Source organism: Platichthys flesus, chromosome 11 (genome assembly GCF_949316205.1).
Source record: "Platichthys flesus chromosome 11, fPlaFle2.1, whole genome shotgun sequence".
In the NCBI taxonomy this organism is placed as follows: Eukaryota; Metazoa; Chordata; class Actinopteri; order Pleuronectiformes; family Pleuronectidae; genus Platichthys; species Platichthys flesus.
Genome location: NC_084955.1, coordinates 21,633,338 through 21,649,473, shown reverse-complemented (window position 1 = coordinate 21,649,473; position 16,136 = coordinate 21,633,338). Strand labels below are relative to the sequence as shown.

The 16,136-nt window shown below is 47.5% G+C and overlaps 1 protein-coding gene across 1 annotated transcript in view; it reads left to right on the top strand.

Moving 5' to 3' along the window:
• Positions 1-2,036: 2,036 nt before the first annotated feature.
• Positions 2,037-16,136, top strand: part of iglon5 (IgLON family member 5) — a gene marked incomplete in the record, with an annotated part of 90,347 nt that continues 76,247 nt past the window's right edge. The window contains 1 exon segment of the mRNA XM_062399572.1: positions 2,037-2,575. Coding sequence (XP_062255556.1) covers positions 2,515-2,575 — 61 coding nt within the window.

The following is a 16,136-nucleotide window of genomic DNA, read 5'->3' as shown; positions in this document are numbered from 1 at the left end:
TCATATTATTGCCATGTGTCTGTCTCAGGGCTGCTAGTTTCAAACCTGATCAGCACATCTTGCAAATGGTCTTTTATTGAAAATCAAATCTTTATACTAGAGTCAACTGCATGTTTAGTATCTGTCGCAGCACAGAGACCGAGCGATGAACATGTTTATGAATGCTTCACAAGTACCTCTGCATAAATATAAACTGTCTTCCTAACAGGGTTTATGTCGCCTGCCATTAAGTCAACAGTCAGATCAGATGGTGTTTTCTGTGGCGCTGTTACAACCTGCTCTGACAAGCCCCGTCCACCCACAACCTACAGCTGGGTGACAGATTCTTTAAAAAATCAACGTGAAACGTCATAAGCTGCTTTCAGACATGCACTGAAGTCTGGATATTTTCCTGAAACATATTCAGAGTGGCTGTGGGTGAGGACGCAAATGTCAGAGTCAGATGCTCCAGACAGTTTCTGGAGCATCTCCCGACAGACCCCTGGTGAAACGTCCGAGTGAGGCAGAGCGAGAATACAGCAGGAAAAATGTCTCGGAAATTCACAGCGAGTAAGTGGGCGTGTTGATGTCGCTTCTAACACATGAAGGATGACAAACTGCAAACAAAAGAAAAAGAGGTACCTTACATATTGGAGATATGAGCCAATGCAGATGAGCTGTAAACAACAACACATGATTTCCACAACAAAATGTACATCTTGTGTCCTGCCTCCTGCATGAAAGTGGTTGCAGACACTGACTATGTTTCTATTTATCTGTGTGTGCGGGACATTTTGCTCACTATAGTTTGCAGCGGCAGGTTATGATTGTGCGACAAAGATGATGAACTTGTTGATGAACTCGAGTAGCGTCCACAGAAATGATGTGTTCACCAATGAGCTCACCATGGAACTCTTTAATGAAACACAATCTACCAACTACAAGCCCTCATTTTGTGTTTTGACGACGGTGGAGATCACTGTCAAGACATCCTTTTCAAAATCTCCCCTAGAATGTGAGTTGGGTTGAAATCTGTAGACGGTGAAGGACACTCATGAAGGGGCTAATGAAACCTTATCGAATCAATGTGGGTTTCAAGCCAACTGTGTTGACGTGGGACGGCATCAGAGCGACCGTGTGGCAAAGTGTCCTGGAAACAGAAACCCAACCTCCAGCTGCTCCTGTGTGAATATGAGCAGGTGAATGAGACGGTCCAGAAAAGTGCCATTTAACTCTGTCCATTTCCCATTTCAATTGAGTTGGGAAACAGAAATATGACTCTGGTCGTCTCCTCCATAACTTAGATTTAAATATTTCAATCCGAGATATTACCATCCAGTAGAAATGGCCCCATCTCAACACACATCCAACAAATCACTGCTTCTCATCTTCCTTTTCTCTGAGCGGAGGCATCTGGATCTGTTATCATCGCACTCATCAATTCAAGTTTCTCTCTTTATTGGTCACGTAGATACCTCGTGCACGGCTGCAGGTTTCCTCACTTTACACGCTTCTCCTCCTCCTCCGCTCCGACAATATCCATTATCCGCAGTTGGGTAACATCTGCTCATCAGCAGCACAACCTGTCACTCCGCCTCCTCCTTGTTTCATACAACGTCTCCAAATTACGCGCGCGGCCGCAGGAGTCCATATGGCTCCACCTGCCCCTCGCTCCCCCCTCCACCTCTGTCCCTGTACTTATTATGCCCGCCTGTCCCCCCGTGGACTGTTTTCTCTCTGAGTACTGCAGCAACACCGGACTGGCTATAAATCACATTGCATTATCCCCGCGCCGCGCGTCGCCTCGCTCTCCGCCCGCCCACCGCGCAGCCCCCGATTGGCCGGCGACGCGCCTCCGCCGGCCTCTCTGCGCCGGGCATCGGTGCGATCGTAAATCCCGCCTCCTTCCCCGGGCCCGGTGATTGGGAGGAAGGGCCCCGATCGAGCTGTCGATCACACCTCGCGTCTTGCGCGCCTCGCGTTCGGTGTTTGCTGGCTGCGACGCGCCGAGTGCGGAGCGACGAGACGCGCTGCATACCAACAGAGGCTCCCGGGCTGATCGAGGCACAAGCGGCGACTCGCGACTGGTCAGGACGCACGGACCCTTCATCCCCTTCTCTGCCTGAAACAACCATCTTTTTGTAAAGTCCCTGGACAGCGACACATTGACCTTCTGCTGCTCCTCGTGCATTTTCATAGATTTGTCTCTTTTCTTAAAAAAGGCAAAACTAAGTGTCTGGGATATTTGTGCTTTTTCCTGGGCTGATCATTTTTTTTGGGCTGGCTGAGAGATTCTGCACAGGAGAAGATAAACACCCCCCCCCCCCTCTCCTCTCCTCGCCTGGTCTCCATCATCACAGGGAAAAAGTGAAGACTGGTGTTTTTCCCAGTCACGTGTAGAGACGTTGGGACTATTGCCGCTCACATCCGTCCACTGGCTCCGTGTCTTCACACACCAGATTGTGCGCCACGGCTCGATAAGAGGAGGAATACCGAGGCTGCAATAACAAGCGGAAAATCCATCACAACTCCACCATGGGCTGCCCCCGCTTGTGGAACGCGTTCGCTGGCGTGATCCTGGTTCTGCTGTCGAAAGGTAAGTTCTAACGAGCCACTTTGCCGATGCTGCCTCGCCACGCACACGCATCCTCGCCTTTCATTTTTCAGAAAACGGCGGTGGAGGTGAATACTAATGATGAGGAGGAGAAGCAGAAGAAGAAGGGGGTGGAGGTGGAGAAGAGGGGAGGTAGGGGGCTGGGGTGGGGGGAGTGCGTGTGGGGAGGGGGGTGTTCCTGCCTGTGAATCACGCGTGTCCGCGCTGCCGCTGCGCTCCATGCTTTCCATTTGCCCACACAGATACAATCAGGATAGCGTCGGGAGAGAGAGAGGGGGGGGGGGGGGGGGGGGGGGGTGTCCGCGTGCGTGAGCGTGTGCGTGAGAGCGCAGCGCCAGGTTCATCTCCAAGCCAACCTCGTGGTTCGGTGATGTGCGCGGTGGCCGGTGCGTGTTAAGCTGTTTACTATGCGGGAGAAAAGAAAAATAATAGACTCCCATCCCCATGCAGTCATTTGTGGACATTCCTTTACGTGACGTGAATGGGTCCCGGGTCCCACGCACCACCAGTGCAAAAAGAGGATGGTGTGGGGGGGTGGGGGTCGTTGGTGTAGGTGTGTGTGTGTGTGTAGAGGGGAGGAGGGGATGGGGGTGGGTTAATGTCAGTATATGTGCAAAGATTCAACAAGACACACAAGAGAAAGACTGCGTTTTGTTCTCTCACTTCAAAAACCAAGGTCAAGAGAGACATGGAGATAAATGGTGATGGATGGACAGCTGGGGGGGTTTGGGGTTTGGAAGGGTTGGGGGGGCGTCAAACACAAACTGACTGACTGGGTAGTCAAGCCCTTGATTCTCTCTTTTATCACCGGGATTTAAACCATCTCCCTCACCGCTCCAGGCACGAGGCACAAGCACACTTCATTCATCTGCTCTAAAGATGTCTCCAGTTAAGAGCCTGAAGCGTGTGGAGATAATTTGACCAAATCGTGAGGATTCAGATGACATTTCAAACTGCTTCATCATGACTTACACACTGAGTGGGTGTCGATGTGTTGCTGTCGTCCACAGGAAGCATTAACCGGGGACTATTTAAAACCATTTCCCATTTGTCATCATGTCAACCTCTAATATCCACACAATGCACCTTGGGATGTCCCACCTTCTATTTGCCCCCCCCCCCCCCGCCCATCTACCATAAACGCTCACACACAAATACACCTGGCTCAATTAGTCCTGCCTTCATCCATGGGGGAAATCACTATATAAATAAATTACTCCAGCCCTTAATAACAATAATTGATGTGTCAGAGCAATGAGATGTGAGGTTAACAACCTGCAGAGGCGGACGGGGGGGGGGGGGGGGGCTACAGCCTCCTGCTCGTGAGCTCCTTTCGGGCAGGAGAGCCCAGCTGGTCACGGTTGGCTCACCGCACAGCGAGGCCCTTCTCCGCACCAGGCAGAGAGCAGACGGACAACCCGGCAGGACGCACACAAACACAAAACACAATCGTCACAGACCGACCCCACAACCACATTTAGGTCTCCCCTCAGGCCTCCAGCCCTCGGAACCTGGGGGCTCTGCAGCGTGAAGGTGTTACCAGTCCTGCGAGCCACAATTGAGGAGTGATTGGATATTGATGGGAGCCGTGCACATTGCAGCACATGTGAATCTCATTCATCTCGGAGGTGGATCTCACCCCCCCCCCCCCCGCTCTTACTCCCTGCCGGTCCACAACATGTCCATCTTTCATGGCGGAGAGCATGCATTATAAAGGATGAACACGGCTGTTAAAAGGGCACCAGCCGCTTTACTTGATAAATCATGCAGCACTGGACTAATCCTCTCTATGTGTTCCTGTGATGGTCCGGCCGGTTGTGGTATGTGGTTGCGCAAACGTTTCACCACATCAGCCGAGCAGATTGTTTGTGAGTGATTATCTTCTGCTTAATGATGTATAATGCAACTTCCTCTGAATGATTGTGTGGCTTGGACAGTATTTTATTCATCTGGAGACATGTCTTCCCCTTGGCAGTGGCTATCACTCATTTAGCCACTTCACTTTATGCAGGACACATATTTATTAAGGGAGAGAGCGGGGCGTTTTATCTTCAGTGCCCTTAGAAACAATGAAATCTGTTGCAGTCCTGTGCCAACCACGTTGAAAAAGCAATTTCTGGGCTGTAAAACACCGATTGGCCGTTCAGAGGTAACACAGTGGCTTGGCGTTCGATCGCACGAACCAAGAACCACATGTGGGATGTCAGCTGCTGCCACGCCACTGATTTACTCTCCCTTTTCACTTTAAATGTGTGAGAGCCGTAACTCAAGCAGAGTGGATGGCCAAGTGCAGACTCATCCAAAGAATAAAACAGTATATGTGTGTATCTGGCACACAGCTGTCTGCGGTGAATCAAAACCTGTTTCATCTATGAGACCAGACACGTGCGAGGAATTAAGCAATTTACGACTTTACGGACGTTTTTTCTGTTGTGACACAAACCTGCAAGATCTGAGCATGACAACAGGGCCGTCATTGACTCGGGGGGGAATTGAAGATGACAAGAGAAATTGCTTTTCCAGCAAGGGTCACAGCAGAGGGCGGTTAAGGTTATATCCCAGAGAATATCATGTTAATCCTGTATGTTCATCGTTAGCTGACAGATTTCTGCCCGACAGATCTCCAACAATGCAAATACTGCAAGATATTTATTAATCTAACATGGAAACAGCCCAGCAGATGGTTCTTCCTCCCAACGTGAACTGCCACAAATGGCCTTCCTGGAAGAGGAAGTGTACAAGACAGGAACACAGGTGAACACAGGCAGGGTCGCTTTGTAGCCAACCATTCTTCTTGTTTCAGCAGCATATTGGGGCCAAGTGGGGTCAGTGCGCATTGCACATGTTAGCATGAAGCCACCCCCCCTTCTTCCCTACCCCCTCACAGACACACACACACACTTCCACACACACTCAGCTGGATCACCAGCCTTGGCTTGGGGATGAAGAGAAGGGAGATGCCAGCATCAACAGATGCCTTGCGCTCCTATTCTGGAGGGGCCTCTGCTTTTTCTCCCTCCCTTTGAAATCCATGTTTTCTGTGTGTGCTGTTGTTCTCCGTGTTTGGCTTAGAAGCGCTCAGCCATCCTGGCAGGTTTCATCTATCTGCAAGGGTTGGACCGGGTCTGCATTTGGTCTCAAGAGCCTCGGAGACAAGGGGTTGGAGGTTGAACCAGCCTAGAGTGTGTCTGTGGTCTCTGCTGGGTTTCACTTTCCCCCTTCTCACTGGTGTGTGGTGGCCCATGGTGCACATTCCACATCACTCTCTGAATCTATTCCCCCCCATATAGTGGAGCAGAGATAGTGCCTTAAGGAATTGCCACTGTGCTTTGACCTTGTTCTGACAGGGATGGAAGAGAAGGTGTGAGGTTGTTGTTGTATGCAAACTCCACATAAATCCACAGAGAATCGATTTGTCAAAATTAAAACACCACCCGACCAAAACAGGACAGACTCCACATCAACCAGTTCCATTCAGCCTTTATTACCCTTCATGAAATATGGTCTTGCAGCAAAAACAAACCCACCAAAGCCAGTTAAGCAAGAACAAGTAAGAAAAAAAAACAATAGGCACACAGACAATAGGGTCGTAAAACTTGGACTGTCTTTTTGGGTACCTGCACCGAGTGTAAATTAGCAGTAAAAAAGAAATGTTTGAACCTATTGCACCTGGCGCTGAGACGTTTATATACCTCTGGCCTGAAAGAAGCGGCTCACACTCTTTACGAAGGGGTGGCAGGTTCCAGCAAAAGCAGATTACCAGAACAGACAATAATCCGGAGTCGTATTCATTATTGTGCCCTGAAGCCGTGGTCCTCTGCCTTGTTTCCAATTACAGGCCAGGCAGAGATCTATAACCCGTGAGCAGGTGACCCCACAACCTGCCGCGCCAGAGCTGAACCCTGCATCCCCTCTCTCGTGTTAGCAGCCACTGGTTCTGGTCAGCGCGGGGGGGGGGGGGGGTCACGGGTTCAAATCCTCTGAGGATGGTGAGCGTCTGTGTTGCCAAGCCCGCTGCCCTTGAGATTTCTCCTGTCGGTTTTGATAAACACTTCACCGGGCCTCACATATTGGTTGGGGGGGGATGGTTGGCAATTACACATAGTGTCAGTGTCATAAATAATGATTACAGCAAGGCTTGTTTGCAATTATAATTACAGTTAATATATGGAGTTCAGTGTAATGGAAAGGAACTGGGACCGCTTTCAACCCAGGACAGGTAGTTATACCGTGTTTAATTACTGTAGTAATTCGCTCCGGTACAACCTCCCCCCTGTCCTCCCTGCGTCCCGGTCCCGGCTCAAAGACGTGTGTCGGTCCGGCTGTGAATATGAAAATGAGCTGAGGGCTCCCAGTGTAACAAACGAGAAGGGCCAGTGTTTTATTTAGTGACGGGGGAAGGATCATTCGAGAGGGAGCGGAGTGGCTGTAGAGGCAGGGATAAGTGGAGGCTCATGTACTCACATCAACCATCGGGCCCACGCACCCCCACACACCCCCACACGGAGAAATGAATGTATGCATGGGTACTCTGTGGAATGGTTCCTTTACTTCGACCACTGGGAAGTACGAATTCCACCGACCTCCCCCCCTCAGAAGGCACGAGAAGTAAATCAATGGAGCCGAGCCGTGAGGAAGACGAGGGGACGTCTTTATACATGCACACGTGAGCACAGGTATTAATAACTTTCATTGATTTCTGTTCGATAGTGTTCATTTAGGGGGGATCAATGATGCCTGCAGATTGGAAGGCTCTTCCATTTGGTCTTCAGAGGCTTCAGTACACACTGCAGATAGAGCAGCAGTCTGTCGGGGGGGGGGGGGGGGGGCAGAGAGGAGGAGAAAACCAGATGTTTTCTTGTTTCGCAATGTGCAGATGTTTGACATTTAAGAGAAATGATCGAGGGGGGGGGGGGAGAGAGAAGAGAAAGAGCTGTGTGGTTTTCTTTCCTCTATTCTTCTTCCTTCCAGTCCTTTTTGTGTGCCAGGGAGTTAGCATCATTGGAAACACAATTCAGATTAGTGCAGGCGGCTTGTCCTCGGGGAGCCGGCAGGGACGAGGGTCCCGCTTCTCTCCCTGTCCTCATTACCGAAAGACAAGGAGCTCGCCGGCAAATCAATGGAAAAGGCTTAGGCACTAATGCAGGCCGTGCCTGGTGATGGGACTTTGCTCTGTGTATGTGTGTGTTTTGTCTCTCGCTGTGTGTGTGCATGTGTTTATATGTGTGTGATCCTTCCCTTGTGTGTGTGTGTGTGTGTGGTTGTGTGTGTATGGAAGTTTTGTCCTACAACACAAGGCTGGAGAGAAACATTATTTAAAGTGACGGCCGTTGGACTAACCTCAAACCTCCTGGTGAGCTGCCGTGATATTTACCACCGGGACGCACCGTGGCACGGAAGCCCCTTAATTACGCAGAGATAACGTCAGATCCACCAGTGAATCCATTCAGTCCTGTGCCAACACGGATACCATTGTAATTATAATTGCTCAGGGCATTGTTGCCATGACTACATCTACTACTACTACTACTTCAATAGCCAGAAGATGTGAACGACTTGTTGAGAGCACCTCGGTGTTTCCTGTCAACCGCCCCCTGCAGCGGATACAGGCAACAGAAATCTGCTGAACCATCCACCTGTCTCATCCCAGACCTCGCGCTTCTGGTTGTGTTTACACGGGTAAAACTACCGGGTGCAACAAATGCTAAATAATGGTTTCATGTTTGGGATTTTCAGCCTCCGCCGCCGCCGCCTCTGACACCGCGTGGCGCTGGAGGTGTTCCTGGGTCTGTGCGTCGGGGAAGGGCGGGCGAGAGGGAAGAAAGGGAAATAAATAAAACTGAGGAAAACAGATCAATAAATATTTCAGTGGCTGCTCCCTTCACAGACTCCTCCTGAAGCCACAAGAGGAGGAGAGAGGGAGAGAGAGACAGAGGGAGGGAGGGATGGATGAAGTGCATGAAAGAAGGAGAGAGAGAAAGAGAGAGAGAGAGAGAGAGAGAGAGAGAGAGAGACTAAGGGTGGGATGGATGGATGGATAAAGTGCATGAAAGAGGGAGAGAGAGAGAGAGAGAGAGAGAGAGAGAGAGAGAGAGAGACAAAGGGTGGGATGGATGGATGGATAAAGTGCATGAAAGAGGGAGAGAGAGAGAGAGAGAGAGAGAGAGAGAGAGAGAGAGAGAGAGAAAAGGGAGGGATGGATGGATGAATAAAGTGCATGAAAGAGGGAGAGAGAGAGCGAGAGAGAGAGAGAGAGAGAACAGGGGTAATTGTGGTGCAGACTCTCATTCTCAGTGATCGGGAGAGATGGGGGGGCGAAAGAGAGAGACTGGAGATAATTGTGTTCCAGACCTTAATAGACAGAGAGAGAAGGAATGAGTGAGGGGCGGAGAAGAGACACAGGGTGCGCTAACGAGCGGCACATACCAACACCGTCTCCTGTGGGAACAGAGGGACGCCCTCGAGAGGCCGGGCCCCTGGACTTTGGCACCACACAATAGTGATTATAAGAATCTGGACTCTCACATAATTCTTATTCCTGTCAGGAGTTGGCGACAGACCGTGTGGGTGTGTAGTGTGCGCGGCGAGCAGCTCTAAATGATAATGAGCCGGCCGGCGGCGGAGAGACGGACAAACACGCGCTCGCTATGAATCAGGCGTGGCCCGGTTGTCGGCGCAACCACACTCCAATCATCAGCTGATGAGTTGGTACGATTACACGCGGGGGGGAGTGTGGGGGGGGGGGGGGGGGGTTGCAGCGTGACATGTATGTTTAATACCGCAGGAGGAGAAGAGAGAAACACTACAGAGGGCGGACAGGCCGGAGAAATGGAGGAGTTATGAAAAAAAACGATTTGAAGGAGGGCTGCTGGGAGGGAGGGAGGAAAGAGAGACAGATGGCGTGAGGCGGAGGAGTGGAGGAGTGGAGGAGTGGAGGAGTGGAGGAGTGGAGGAGGGACTCAGAAGAGACGCAACAGGCGGCGATCGAGATGGATTGATTTCAAAGGCGGATGATTGGGTCAAATTTAAAAAAAACATGGGCCGGCTCACTCTGCCAATAAAAAACTATTCGGGGCGATGTTGCTGCGAGTGGGAGTCGAGGAATTGTGTCAGGGTCACTTGTGTGATATTGCGGCTTTAAGGCACTGGTGCTAATGGGATATGCCGCTGGTGAGGGAGTCAGCCCAGCATGGCAGCACACCTCTAATAAGATGTTCATGCCGTGCGCCCACTGGTTCCGAGACTCCGCAGGTGACGTGATTTAACATTGTCAGCATGTGCAGCTACCTATTGGTAGAAAAAAGAAAACATGCAAAACCGTGGAAGCTCGGTGGTTAGAAGTGTAATCACCCTCCAATCGGAGCTTATGTGATTTAGCGATATCCCACAATTCACCTGTCCTGTGCACGGTTGGATTTTCTGGTAATAAAGTGGTCGCATGAGCTCGACATCCTGACAGTAAAGACTCCGTTTGACAGAATTCCACTGAGCCGTGACAGCCACATGAATGCACCTTGGATTCATCTCTGAATCCAGAAGATCACAGCCTTGTTTTCGTTAAACAAAATATCCGATTTGTGAGGCTGTGATGCTTTTTGTAGTTCGTGGGATGTTAGGTGAGATATCATCAAACGTTTGTGCCAAAATAGACAATTAATTAGGTTTGGGAGAAGATGCCACTGTGTTATTGTGTTATGATATTTCACTAATTAGATTGGATGATGCTAAAAGCCTGCGCCGCACATCCCCCTGTTGTAACGCAGTGAGTGAAATTCCATTAGGGCCTGGACGTGCTTTCGGTGTTGCTGCACAACATTCAACTCAGAAATTATTTAAAGACATTTCAAGGACAACGTTTGCTTTCAAACTGCGCTTCTATCACATTGGCTTTGTTTCTGCACTGAAGGATGTTGGTGAATGAGTCCTGCGTGTTGTGTAATATCATTTCATTTCAGTATTTGGCAAAAAAAATTGATTTATTCTCTTTTAAAAAACATCAATTAATTATTTTTCTCGCCGAGAGCAGGACAGAATATGAGAGAATTTGGCCAAATTGTCGTTATTCAATTGCTTTATGTTTAAGAGATGCATGTTTGAACTGTAATGAACATTCCTCATGCTGTCATCCTTTGCATGGAGCTGGTGTTCACTTTAAAATTAGCAGGTTTTTTAAACGTGTAAACTCGCTAAAAATGTCTTTCCCATTGCCGTTAGAGGAGTTTTCTCACCTCGCTGCCAGATGAGCTCGTTCACCGGGGTGCAGCTCGTTTCCATCACTGCCGATCACAGACGTTACCGATTCAAACCTTCATCTCTTGCAGAGTCATCTGACCCGGGACCTGTTGCCGATTTAATCCATTCCCATGCAGGCAGATGTTAGTGGTATTCTGGACCGCTGGCTCAAACTGCAGCAGATTCTGCAAATAGTCAAACACATTGCATCAATGAAAACAGTTGCTTGAAGCAGATACTCTCTCTCATCCATTGTTCTGGGTTAATGCTATGTTTGATATACTCATCAAATACAGTGCTGGAAGCGCCCGATAGGTTTAGCACATCAAAACAAACATTTTAGCAACCCTCCCTTCGGAAACGACTCTGTGAAATCATTTTGTCACACCAGCAGAACATCACACTCTCTCCTATCAAGGGGGCAGCGGCTGTATCGACGTGACCTTTATCCGGCCAGCGAGCCTCCGAATCCTAGAAGAAATGATGGAGGTGTCAGAAAAGGGCAATTAGCTGCTTAATGTTGGGCAACAGTACTCTAATATAACACTTTCGCTGGCAAGTCAATATCTATACCTGACAGCAGCAGCTGCACCTGGAGACACGGAGAGAGTTATTGGAAATGTTGACATGATTTTCTTTATTCAGGCTCCAGTGAGTCTGATGTACTGGAGATTTACAAAGAAGAAAATCCTCTGTGTAGATTGACAGGTTGAAAGAACGTTCTGTGATAGTGATGGTTTCACACGGGTGTCTAACATGTCTAATTTGGTCATACACCTAATGATGTGATGATTAGATATTTACTTTTGTTTGACAAGCGTTTGTCCCATCGTCCTCATGTGGGCGGAGTCTAACTTTACTTGTAATTGATCGGTTTGTAGACGGATGTCGAGTTGTTGTCGGTCCAGTGAGAAGTAGTGTTTCCGTTTGGATGGAGTAAATCGATGAACAGGTTCAGATCGTTAATTTCCTCGACACCGTCATATCATTATGGTTTTTTACCGCTTCCTTAAAAGTCAACTCCACTAGAGTCCAGGGAAGATTAAAACAAATGCAGAGACAAGTCCAACGTCCATGAACAATAATAGTCGCATTTATCTAAACATTGATTCTAAACAAAATAATTCAAGAAAGACAAATCCTCCCCCTAAACTACCTACAGGCAAAAATGCAGTATATATCAAAGACGACCAAATAACTACTGAAGATCTCTAGCCAAAAGTGAAACAACAACCTAAAACAGCAACACTGGTAACGTCCCAATGGTACCAGTATCCCCAGCTTCAGGCTCAGTCCTCACCACCAGTTTGAATGAGCTAAATGAGGGTCCTTAATGTTCATTATATCGTCCGAGGTGAAGACTGCGATTCTTTTTCTTCTTCTATTGTTTGATGCTTTCTCAATGTCTTGAAAGTGATCAGAAAGTCGGAACTATCCCAAAACTATAACAATATAATAAAACCTTTCACAGCTGTTCTTTTGGTTCCCAATAAACTGGACTGTCAGAAGACTTCAGACCAGACAGGGGGGGGGTTGACAGTGCCTTAAAAAATTATACACTTTCGCAGAACAACAAAACCAAATCGATATCAGACTGATGTCGGAGCAGGACCCTTAATATCAAAGATTTAAAAATCAGATATCTGCACCACAGAAGATAAACAGCTCAATTCCCCCCCTTGTTATTAGGCTCCGTGTTGCTCTGTTTATGGTAAATATCTGCTTTATCAAACCTTCAGTAACATTTGTTTGTTATTTGGGCTCTGACAGCTTTAATCAGAATTGATTTGGTTGCTGCAGCGAGGCGGATAAATCAGACATGACAAATGTGGGGCAGGCAGTGCAGGTGTTTTCTCCATCAGGCCGATGTGACTCATCCTCTCACGAATCCATCATGTTCCAGCCGCACTGACACTGCTCCTCTGTTCAGATTCTGTTTATTTTAATTTTTTGTGACGGGACAGACAGAACAAAAGTGCAAAAGTTCCCGAAAACTAAATAAACAGGTATTTCAATTCGGCCCCACACAGCTTTTAGAAATCGAAAAAAAAAATGTTGACGTTGCCATTGATTTTCCTTTTAATGAGGTTTTCTTTCTGGTTTTTGTTTCGTGATTTAATGTGAAGCTCCTTTGCGATACTTCTGAGACGACTCGCATTGAGGTGCAATTAATGCAGACAGTGAAAAACAATGACATTTACTGTATGTAACAAATTTCACTCTATTAAAAACCTGTCACTGTAACTTACAATGAAGCGCTGAATACGATGCACTTAAGCAAATACGTCTGATGTCATGTATCGAACGAGCAGCTCTTTAGCCAGTTCCTGTCATTTAGTGCCTCATTTCTGCTCCTTGCATCACAGCACAGCTTTTATTCTGAAGAATATAGATGTCGGTTGTCAGCGTTTTGACAGTGCAGTTTGATGTAGCGCAGTGATTTTCTCCACTTCTAAGCGAGGATCTCTAAATGAGCAGAGATTCTCTTTCATATGTGCTGTTCAGGCTGAAAGCAAAGATGGCACAACAGAAGTTGTCAAGCCAAATAGACGGAGTGGCTTTGAAAACGCTGTGTTAGAAACTGAAGCATTTCAATTCAGAGGACGGCAATTACACAGTCAAACATGAAGGGGATGGAATTGCATTACCGCAGGATCCACATTCATTACGAGACAAAAGGAAGCCGGAAGTTTGTGTTCTATAAGTTATGCTTTGCAGCTCAGCCCAGTGACGCCCCCCCCCCCCCCCCCCCTGGTCCCCCCCTTTCAGCTCACACTCCCAAGTCATGAGGGCACAACCTCAGGCCATCTATCGGCTCTTCTTCTGGGGCAGCTTGTTGCCCACGGGGAAATGGAAGTAGGTGAAAAGAAGAGTTAAGAGAGTTGTCAACTTCTTGTGCCTATCGGACAATATGGCTGTTCATTCCTCTATGAACTTATCAAATTGCATTCCAGACAAAACCCCTTCACAAAGACCCTTGACATGTCATTTTATTAGTTTACAACCAAAACAATGTAAAATGATAAACAGGTTATGATCCTGTCACGACTCAAATCTACTAAACGTTGAGTTGTGATGATGGTTCCTCATTCTCTACGACCAGGGACAAGCTTCACAAATAGTATTAACTGCCAATATTAGATTTATAAATAAAACCAACCCTGTTAAAACACAAATTTGATAAGTGAAACATGTCCAACTCCTCATATTTGGATTCCACTTGACACCTCATGCTCACAGTTGGTCACAGTTGTTTATTTTTTCTGTGTAAAAAACATGTGAAAAGGATTCACTTAGTATTTTACTCGAGGGATCCTTGGTGAAAAACACCCAGCAACCGTTTTAAAGATGGAAGTTGGATGATCACTGACTGTAGTGATTCCAGCTCGGCTGCACGCGCTCTCCATTGGACAGATTTCAGTGTGGGCTGGTGGGAAGCCAGTGAGAGATCCGTGCGTATCGGAGTGCACAACTTCAGGGGATTGGCAGTGATAATGAAAAACATAAAAACAAGGAAAATATGCCTTTTGAAAAATTGTACGAATAGTATCTCTCTTTTCCTGTACCTCTTAAAAAAGTTTCCCCCGGACAAACTACTGACTTAAAGTGTGGCACTGAATGGATTCATCATGCATAAAGTGCGGGGGGGAAATGATGAATCGTGTTTGTATGAAGGTCAGAAAGAGGCAGAACCTGAAGTAGCCAGCTTTACAGGAGCTAACTGGCTGCACTGGAAAGGGTAAAACCACTCATGGGATGCACTGTGTTGTGCACAAAGGATGGATGAGCCAGGAGCCCACCGGATGGAGGGCTGTGCCGGCCGTGGTTGCTTGTTTTTATTTATTAGCTCTGCCAGACTTGTTGCCACTTTCATTTCATGCCTGTGTTCCTCCACCTGCATCTTCCGTGGAAGTCTTTTGGAATTTGAAGTCGCTCTGCAAACTCCAGCTCTGCCTCCAGCTGCTGGAACACAATTCAATGAAGAAATACCAATATGGCATTTACTTTAATAACAAGCGATAAGTAATATGTTTAATTTTCAAGCTTTTGATCTTGTGCGCACACTGGCCTTTTTATCTCATATATTCCCTTTCAGATATTACTGCCTGCATCATTTAATACAGACGTGCTTTGATTAAATCCTGATTTGAGCAGCAGAGTCACAACATTACTGAAGCTGACAGATTTACTCAGCGGTGCTTCACTGACTAATATTAACTAACATGGTGTTATCTAGCGTTTTAGCTTTATTGACAAATCTCTTTTTCATGAATATGACACGAAAAAAAAAAAAAATTGCAAGCGACAGACCAAACTGCAGCGCGGTGGAAGAGCAGCTTGAGAGACGAGGAGGAAAGTGAGGAGTGTGACCTCTTGACCAATCGATGAGAATCAGTTTGGAGGGCAGGAGACGTTTTCAGCTCCGAGACTCATCTGTCATTGAAAGCGATACGAGGGCTAAACTGAGAAATAAGCCCAGCATCAAATATTCAAAGGGAAACACCAAACATTGAATCTTCGCCCCAAAATAGTTTTTGTTTCCATAAATAAGAGAAAATGCAACAAGTGTGTCTTCGCTCTGAATCCCCGCTCGGCCTCCTCTTGAACCGGATCGCTCACCTGTCCAGAAGATTGATATCTGAGAGACCCTGATCCAGGTGCTCAGCCCTAGTCTCCTCTAATGGTCCATCAAAACACACGGGGGAAATGGTTTCCCCTTCTCTCTTTCCTCTCATACCCCCCCCCCCCGTATCAAACAGACAGCCACTAATAAAAGATTCATGCGGTGGACTTTGGGTCATTAAAGAATGATCCACAGCAAAGCTGTTTTTTCACCCTCATAATGAAATCCAATATTCATGAAATGGATTTTCCTCTCTGCTCTCCCGCTCACTCCAGTCACAGACGTGTGTTTGCTGGTGTATTTAGTCTGTGTTTGCACAGCCTTGTTAGGCTCGCATGGGTTAATGGTATCCTGAAGGCGCGTTTTCAAGCCTCCCAGTTAATTACACAGGGTTGACAGACGACCTTGCAATACATTACCTGTGTAGATCAACGCAGGGCTGGGGCAATATCTGGGCTTTCCTAAGATTGGGGTCAGAGTAAAGTTCAGTTAATCAAAGCTTTGTTTACGTGAGGACGGTGCACACAGTACAGAGCATCCAGTTAGAGGCAGAGCGGCAGCGTCATCAGATTGGTACATGTGGATCCGACACCTAAAATATGCAAATGTTGACATTAAAATGATTCTGCTAATCATGTTCCTACCTCATCAGTCTGTTCTTTCCTCCTCGTGCAACTGGAAAGTTTC